General features: G+C 51.3%; 2 protein-coding genes across 3 annotated transcripts; both read left to right on the forward strand.

Annotated features, from left to right (window-relative positions):
• Window positions 1-1,397: 1,397 nt before the first annotated feature.
• On the forward strand, window positions 1,398-5,565 carry LOC109778647 (uncharacterized). Of its 2 annotated transcripts, none has more exons than XM_045234801.2 (4): window positions 1,398-1,941; window positions 2,283-2,543; window positions 2,637-3,563; window positions 4,835-5,565. In XM_045234801.2, the coding sequence occupies exons 1-4, from the start codon at window positions 1,500-1,502 to the stop codon at window positions 5,326-5,328; spliced, it is 2,124 nt and encodes a 707-aa protein (XP_045090736.1). In that variant the 5' UTR covers window positions 1,398-1,499; the 3' UTR covers window positions 5,329-5,565. The 2 variants fall into 2 exon arrangements, with proteins under 2 accessions (XP_045090736.1, XP_020192798.1); XM_020337209.4 differs by having other exon boundaries at window positions 1,399-1,941; window positions 4,868-5,565.
• Window positions 5,566-6,489: 924 nt separating this feature from the next.
• LOC141042903 (uncharacterized) lies at window positions 6,490-6,888 on the forward strand. The gene has a single exon (XM_073511817.1). It carries the CDS (start codon window positions 6,490-6,492, stop codon window positions 6,886-6,888), a length of 399 nt encoding a protein of 132 aa, XP_073367918.1.
• The last annotated feature ends 1,330 nt before the right edge of the window (window positions 6,889-8,218 follow it).

An 8,218-nucleotide genomic window follows, 5' to 3' on the forward strand; every position in this document is an offset into this window, starting at 1 on the left:
TGCCAAAAAAATCTTTTATGTATTCATAGTCACATCCAAATGCCATCTGCGAAGTTTTAGGCAAAAAGGTTAAGCATTTTGGCTTGTGCAAAAAAAACAAATTAAACACTAAAGATTACCCAAAAATGGCACCCTAAATTTGGTTTTTTCACGACGAAACACTATTGCTCTGTTTCACATAAAAGTTGTCAAATATGCTTACGACACTAACACGAACATCCATAAAAAAATTCAGAATTTTCTAAAAACATTTGGTGACATTTTTGAGGTATTATTCATCTAGGAGCAAATGCTCCTGAGAGTCAAAACCGATTGATTATATACTAGCTCACTTTAAAATTACATTGTATGACTGCTAGTGGTTGGAGAGCCGGCACTGTTTAAGAGGAAGTTGTGTGCACGTTTTCATTTAAAAAAATACATGGGGTCCTCGCCTTCATCTAAAAAACGTCTCGAAAAAAATCCTCACCTCTATCTAGAAAAGATATAAAAAAGAAAAAAATTACCACTGTAGCCTATCAGCGAGCGTCATTTTGCATAACCGCCCATTAAAAAAATATGTGGGATCCTCACCTTCTTCTTAAAAAATCATTTAAAAAAATCATCACCTCCATCTAAAAGACATATTTCAAAAGTTTTCTCACCGCGCCCAACCAGCTTGCGCGACATGGCATAGCTGGTTGGCCGCCCTTCTCCCTACGCTTAATAGGTTTAGTTATGCTTATATTTTTACTTCATTATTCATGCGACTGTCTTGTTAGAAAATTTAGGACTTTTATTTAGGTTGTGTATCCAAACACTTGATTTGATTTGCAGATTAGACACTTAGATCAAGTTTGCCAGGCTTTACAAATTATTGCTTGCTATGCTATTATGTGTTCATTTGCAAACACCCTACAATGCTAGTATGACGAGGCTACTCCGACGATGTGTCCCGTATATCATGCTCGACAATGGTGATACACGGGCGGCGTGTTTAGGCCTTGTATAATGCAAGACGCTTAGAAGGGTGCTTGGGAAATAAATCGGTCTTTTTTAAGTACCGATACTTATTTGTAAAGAATAGACACTTAATTAGACATCTCTTCTTTGTATACATAGGCAATGATGTTTTTAAAAAATCTGTTTTTTCTAAACAACTTCGTAAGCATCTAGCATTGCAGGTGGATTCCAAACAGCCTGCGACTGCTCTCCACGGACTGGACTAGATGGACGCAAAATGTTCAGTTCGTGCAACTTGATGGTTAACTGGCCTGGGTGTACGTAGCCAATCCACTTCAGGTTCCAGTGCCCAGCTACGTGAACTGACATGCGAGGCCCACGATTCATCCTCACACACACACAACCCTCTCGGGGTTATTTTACTTGTTCACTCATCTCCTCGGACCCCTCACCCCTGCACGCTCTTGTCTCCTCCACCCTCCCCTCCCCCTCCCCTCCCCCTCCCGCACCAAGAAGAGGGAGGGAGGGTCTCCGCGAGAGCACCTGCGCGGCCGGCAATGGCCTCCGCCCGCCTCGTAGCCCTCGCGGCATTGGCAGTCGTGTGCCGCTCTCTGCTGGGCCTGGCCTCCGCGGCGGACGACGGAGAGGTGCGGGCGCTGCTGGAGCTCAAGGCGGCGCTGGACCCGACGGGGCGCCTGCTGCCGTCGTGGGCGCCCGGGCGGGACCCTTGTGCCCGGGGCGGGTTCGAGGGCGTTGCGTGCGACGGCAGCGGCGCCGTCGCCAACGTCTCGCTGCAGGGGAAGGGCCTGGCCGGGACGCTCTCCCCGGCCGTCGCCGGCCTCCGCGCGCTCACCGGCCTATACCTCCACTACAACGCGCTCCGCGGCGGCGTGCCCCGGGAGCTCGCCAGGCTCACACGGCTCACCGATGTCTACCTCAACGTCAACAACTTGTCCGGGCCCATCCCGGCCGAGATCGGCGCCATGGCCTCGCTGCAAGGTGAGCCAAGTCAGAGCTCCGCGTCTTCTCTTTTCGATTCTTGCTTGCCTAGCTAGTTGCATGTGGCGCCGTGGGGCGTGGACTCTGCCATTGCCACGGGTACAGCATTGCTTGGATTGATTCGATTCGTTCCGTTGTATTCCAGTCCAGTCTCCTCTGCTGCCTAGCGTCCCATGATCCTAAAACGAGTTCTTGGGTTTGATTGACGCTTCTTGGCTGATATCTAGTAGTACTGCTATAGTGCTATATGATTTGGTCATCGATTGATTTACTGCACTTCTTGGTTTGTTTGCCCCTCTAACTGCTGTTAATGTTGATGTGTCCAAAACAAAAAAAAAAAGTGCTGCAGCTGTGCTACAATCAGCTGACCGGGAGCATCCCCACGCAGCTGGGGCTACCGAACAGGCTCACCGTGTTGGCTCTGCAGTCCAACCACCTGAACGGCGCCATCCCTGCCAGCCTCGGCGACCTGCCGGAGCTGAGGCGGCTGGACTTGAGCTTCAACCACCTCTTCGGCTCCATCCCAGTGAGGCTGGCCAGGCTGCCTCAGCTCGCCGCTCTCGATGTTAGGAACAACTCGCTCACCGGCAGCGTGCCCTCCGGTAAGTAATCTACGAGTCCATTCTTTGAACAATTAATGCCTGCTCCGCTCAGTCTCAGTCAGTAAGGAGTCGTTTGATTTGGTCGCTTCCCAGAACTGGCCAAGCTGGAGGGTGGATTCCAGTACGGGAACAACAGTGATCTGTGCGGCACCGGGCTCCCCGATCTCCGTCCGTGCACTCCGGCGGACCTCATCGACCCCGACAGGCCCCAGCCGTTCAGCGCTGGTATCGCGCCGCAGATCACGCCGGACGGGGCCCGCGGGCATTGCAGCGGCACCCACTGCCCCCCTTCCACCAAGGCGCTCGCGGCCGTCGTCGTTGTAGCGGTGATCCTTCTGGCGGCGACAGCGGCCGGTCTCTTGGCCTTCTCGTGGCACAGGTGGCGCAAGCAGAGGACGGCCGCAGGCGCACCTCCGATGACCACCGTGGGCGGCCGGTGCAGCACCGAGGGCGAGGCGAACAAGGAATCGTTCTGCAAGAGCGCGTCGTCAACGCTGGTGAGTCTGGAGTACTCCAACGGCTGGGACCCGCTGGCCGACGGGCGGAGCGGCGTCGGGTTCTCGCATGAGGTGTCCCCGAGCCTCCGGTTCAACATGGAGGAGGTGGAGTCGGCGACGCAGTACTTCTCGGAGCTGAATCTCCTGGGAAAGAAAAATTCCAAGTCCAAGGGTGGCGCCGGAAGCAGCTTCGCGGCCACGTACAGGGGCACGCTGCGCGACGGCACGCCCGTCGTGGTCACCCGGCTGGGCAAGACCTGCTGCAAGCAGGAGGAGGCGGAGTTCCTCAAGGGCCTCAAGCTGCTCGCCGAGCTCCAGCACGACAACATCGTGGGGCTGAGAGGGTTCTGCTGCTCCAGGGCCAGGGGAGAGTGCTTCCTGGTGCACGACTTCGTGCCCAACGGGAGCCTGTCACACTTCTTGGACGTTGCAGGAGAAGACGGCGGCGGCGGTGCTCTCGGCCATGGCGGGCGCGTCCTTGAATGGTCCACGAGGGTGTCCATCATCAAGGGCATTGCTAAAGGTATGGTGGCTAGTGTCCCTCTCTGTCACTGTCTAGCTATCAGTTATCAAACACTGCTAGAGTGCTAGGGCTAGCGTGCTAACGACCAAATATTTCTGCATTCGTACTGTACTGTCAATAAACCCTGCCTGAGAAGCACAAGGCTGGCATGCATCATTTGGGCTATAAGCTTGGCAGAATGCACACATGTCCAATCAGTTTCTCAGTTCATCGATACTACTACTGTAGGACTGTCCTGGTTGTTCACATGTTTTCGGGAAACATGTGATAGGCGCTACACTCCGGTAGTCACATTCGGAACTGTGTAGCTGTAGGTACTCAAATAGCTCTGCTTGCTTTTCTTTAGGAAGGAGGAAAACCCCTGCCTCTCCATCATCATGGTGATGCACATAGCCATATTTATTACTCCCTCGTCCCGTAATGTAAGACGTTTTTTTGATACTAAGAGTAGAACACAAGTAATCATCCAGAACAATCAAATCATCCTAAGTACTCCCTCTGTAAAGAAATGTAACATCTTTTAGATCAGGTAAAGAAATATGAGGCCTCCTAGGTCACTATAAATTAGAAACATATGCCATCATCCAAACCGGTTGAATCTAACCCGTGCTACTCCCTCCGTTCCTAAATACAAGTCTTTTTAGAGATTTCAATATAAACTACATACGGATGTATATAGACGTAGTTTAGAGTGTAGATTCACTTATTTTACTCCGTATGTAGTTCATACTGGAATTTCTAAAGACTTATATTTAAGAATGGAGTGAGTACCGTCTTTCATCGGTTGCATCCAAATGCAATAAACTCCTATGCTTCCACATGGTGAAGTAAGGACCACGTACAAATTTATCATGTACTCCCTCCGTTCCAAATTACTCGTCGTGGTTTTAGTTCAAATTTACTCGTCGTGGTTTTAGTTCAAATTAACTAAAACCACGACGAGTAATTTGGAACGGAGGGAGTAGCTCTGAAAGTTTTCTTTTTTTTCGAAAAGGAGGAAATTTTCTTCCAAATTTTTTTGGTATCTTTGCATTTTTCTTAAAACACACTCATTACGGAAATTCAACAATGCCCAAAGTAAAGCACAAACTCACACTCGATATGCGACTTAAATTTTGGAGTAACCCCACCCAACCAGCTTCCAAAGAGGTTCGATATACTAGTAAGTGGGGGCAGGTTTAGTAGTTGTGCCGGCTGTGTCTCCAAACTGATGAATAACTTTTGATACTTGTAATTTGCAGTTGTTACTCAAATTGTTCTAGCTTTTGCAGAAGCAAGGTTACGTATCGATGTTTACTTCACAGGAATTGGATATCTGCACAGTACTAGAGCAAACAAGCCCCCTCTGGTTCACCAAAACATATCGGCGGACAAAGTTCTGGTGGATTACACCTACAAGCCCCTGATTTCTGGTTCCGGCCTGCACAAGCTCCTTGTGGACGACCTGGTCTTCTCGACCCTCAAGGCTAGCGCCGCCATGGGGTACCTTGCCCCTGAGTACACCACCGTCGGCCGGTTCTCGGAGAAGAGCGATGTTTATGCTTTCGGGGTAATTGTGTTTCAGATACTGGCGGGTAAAAGTAAAACGATGCAGCTGCCCTTCGAGTCAGGAAACGTCCATGACCTCATCGATGGCAACATGAAAGGATGTTACTCGGCAACCGAAGCGGCTAAACTGGCAAAGATTGCATTGGTCTGCACCAGTGAAAACCCTGAGCAAAGACCCAACATGGAAGAGCTGCTTCAAGAATTGGACACCTTGTGATGGATGGGCATACAATGTGATAACTTTTTTTGCCTTGGCTGGAATTTAGGAGTACTTATCTAGGGTCACTAATCGCTGATCTTAGAAGCAAATGAGGTACTGATTAATTTAATTTTCTTTCGAAATGAGGTAGCAATGAAATACTTAGGATCAATGCTGAGATCTTGTATTATGCTAATGTTGTACTGTTACTGTTGCTGAGTAAAGGCTGCATTGGTAGATGCATCGGATGCGATATTCTCTGTTGCATGAATGCAGCCATTTGTTGCAACTCCTTTTGCTCGGCCCTTGTTTTCTTCAGACAGTGCATAGCTCTTGTGACTCCCAAGTGTACAATCAATCTTGTGTTCACGTGTACCAGTTTGGATCGATCTTCTGAGGCTGTGATTGCCTCTATCCAAGGAGGAAGAGCCAAGAGTCCTTGAGAGCATGTGAGCTATATGGATTGCTGTCTTGTCTTGTTGGTTGCTTATGTTTTGTCCAGTACAGAACCCAGCCTCGTGATCACAGAGGCTGATGCAATCCCCACAGGCAGAAAAAAAGGCACACGCTGATCCTGGGCTTTTGTATGCTGGCTGCTAAGAGCAACACCAACAGGCCGACCCAAACGGACAACGTTTTTGTCCGTTTTTTATTCGTTTAGGTCGGCCGCCCACCCGGCGTCCGTCTTCTTTTAGATTTGGATTGGCAGTGCGCCTAACGCGCCGACCCACTTTATAACCGCGCGCGCATAGATCATGCCAGCGGCCATGTCGTCGCCTTGGTTTTGACACTCCAACGCGCGGGAAAGGTTTGCGCGCGGGGAAAAATCGGCCTAGCGCGCGCTGGTTTTGGCGCTCCAGCGCGCGGGAAAGGTTCGCGCGCTGGTTTTGGCACGCCACGGCCGGCACTCGTTATTAAGAAGGCGCTCCCTCCACACTCTGTCCGCTGCCCACTCGTCTCGCCCCCTCTCACTAGCCTCGCCGCCTCTGCGCCATCATGTCGATGCGCCGCCTGGGCGCTTCGGATTTTCGCGGAGTCCGCTAGCGCCGCTCCGGCGCCTTCTCCTCCGAGATCTGGTTTGGCGAGAAACGCCTCATTCTCGGCACCTTCGACACCGCAGAGGAGGTGGCCCACGCGCACGACGCGGCGGCGTGGCACCTCCTGAGGCCTCGTCGGGAGATGAATTTTCCCGACGTGTTGAGCCAGCGGGCGCAGGATCTCGCGCCTCTCCCGCGGCTTTTCACCGACGGGGATCGTCGTGACCACCGGAGGCGGCAGCGTCGCCTCGCCATCGCCGAGATGAACGTGGAAGCCATGGTGGTGTGGTGCGAACGCTTCCTGCAGGACATCGTCGACGAGCGCCAGTTCTACAAGCAAAGGAGGACGGAGAGGGAGGCGAGAAGGATGGAGCAAGCCGCCTATCGGGAGGACAAGCGTGCGCGGAAGCAGGCCGCTCAATTGAACCTGAAGCTAGGAGAAGCGTCGTCCTGGGACTCCGAGGACGAGCGGTATGCTGACGCCTACATTCAGATGTCGAAGGAGGACATTACCGAGTCGGAGTCGAAAAACGACGAGTAGTTGATCTTTTTTTTATCTGTCTATGCTAGAACTATCTATGTTTGGGTCCGTTTGGGTCGGCACGTTGGGCCGACTTTTCTGTCCGCGCCGACCCAAACGGACGACGGCGGACAAAATTGGTCGCCCCATTGGAGTTGCTCTAAGGTGCGAGACAAAATAGACTCTACCACACAGTACGAGGGCAACTCCAAGGTGCCGACGCATTATGTTCCGCGCGTCCGTTTGGGTTAAAACGGCCACCCATTTCCGGCCCAAAATTTGAGCCGGGTTTGCGTCGGCATGGACACGCGCGACGTCCCCCTTTCCCATGTCCCTCCACATAGTGACACAGCCATTCTCCCCCCCCCATCCACACACGACACACCCCGGTCACGCCGTCCTCGCAGCAGCCGACCACTTCTGGCCGTTTGGTCGCTACTCGCCATCACTCGCACCAGTACACCTTTCACAGCTGCACGCCGCACCCGATGGCAGCTCTTGCCAATGTTGGTGGTCTGTTTCACCCACCGTCGTAGCACCTCCACGAGCACGCCACCCTCTGGCCTCCACCGCCGCCTGCATCTCTCCAAGCCCGACGGCTTCGCTCCATGGTCGCCTCCACATCACCAGGCCTGCTGCCAGGCCTGGGAGAGGCGCGGGGCTCTTCACCGGCCGGGTTCTTCCACCGCAAGGTGTTCAACGTTTCGCCCGCAACGTACAAATGGATAGTGGAGATGAGTTCTTTTTCAATAACTTCATTTGTGATTCAGACGATTCGTTGTCGGACGATGAGGAGTTTGTGGTTGCTACTTTGGTAGTCAATGACCACATTGCTAGGCAACAACCATTGTTTAGGGGATTGATCCCGGGTCATTCTCCGGCGTTGAATCGCAACAGAGAGAGCGGTCATTGCCTACTATGGTCCGACTACTTTCAGTGCACGTCCCCACTCTACAAACCCAAGCTATTCCCCCGCCGCTTCCGGATGGCTAGACATGTGTTCAATCATATTCGAGAGGGAGTGATGGCGTATGATGATGATTTCGTATGCAAGGATGCCCTTGGAAATGTTGGCTTCTCTTATCAGAAATGCACTGCAGCTCTTCAAATGCTTGCATATCAGAATACCTGGTGATTTTTTTTATGAGTACTCCCTCCGTCCTTTAAAGAGTGTACTTCCAACTTTTTTGGAATGTCAAACTTTTTTATGTTTGATCGTATTTATATAATAATATACCAACGCTTATGCCATCAAATTAGTAGCATTAGATTCATGTCAAAATATATTTTCATCATATAGCTATTTGGTTCCACAAACATTGTTATATTTTTGCACAAACTCGGTCAAACT

The sequence above is a fragment of the Aegilops tauschii genome, chromosome 3 (assembly GCF_002575655.3).
Source record: "Aegilops tauschii subsp. strangulata cultivar AL8/78 chromosome 3, Aet v6.0, whole genome shotgun sequence".
Classification (NCBI taxonomy): domain Eukaryota; kingdom Viridiplantae; phylum Streptophyta; class Magnoliopsida; order Poales; family Poaceae; genus Aegilops; species Aegilops tauschii.

Excerpts from the sequence above, each read along its gene's own strand:
- LOC109778647 (XM_045234801.2), top strand. The coding sequence starts at position 1,500 with ATGGCCTCCGCCCGCCTCGTAGCCCTCGCGGCATTGGCAGTCGTGTGC. Across the intron at positions 1,942-2,282 it reads CGCCATGGCCTCGCTGCAAG|TGCTGCAGCTGTGCTACAAT; the intron begins GTGAGCCAAGTC and ends AAAAAAAAAAAG. Across the intron at positions 3,564-4,834 it reads CATCAAGGGCATTGCTAAAG|AAGCAAGGTTACGTATCGAT; the intron begins GTATGGTGGCTA and ends TAGCTTTTGCAG.
- LOC141042903 (XM_073511817.1), top strand. The coding sequence starts at position 6,490 with ATGAATTTTCCCGACGTGTTGAGCCAGCGGGCGCAGGATCTCGCGCCT.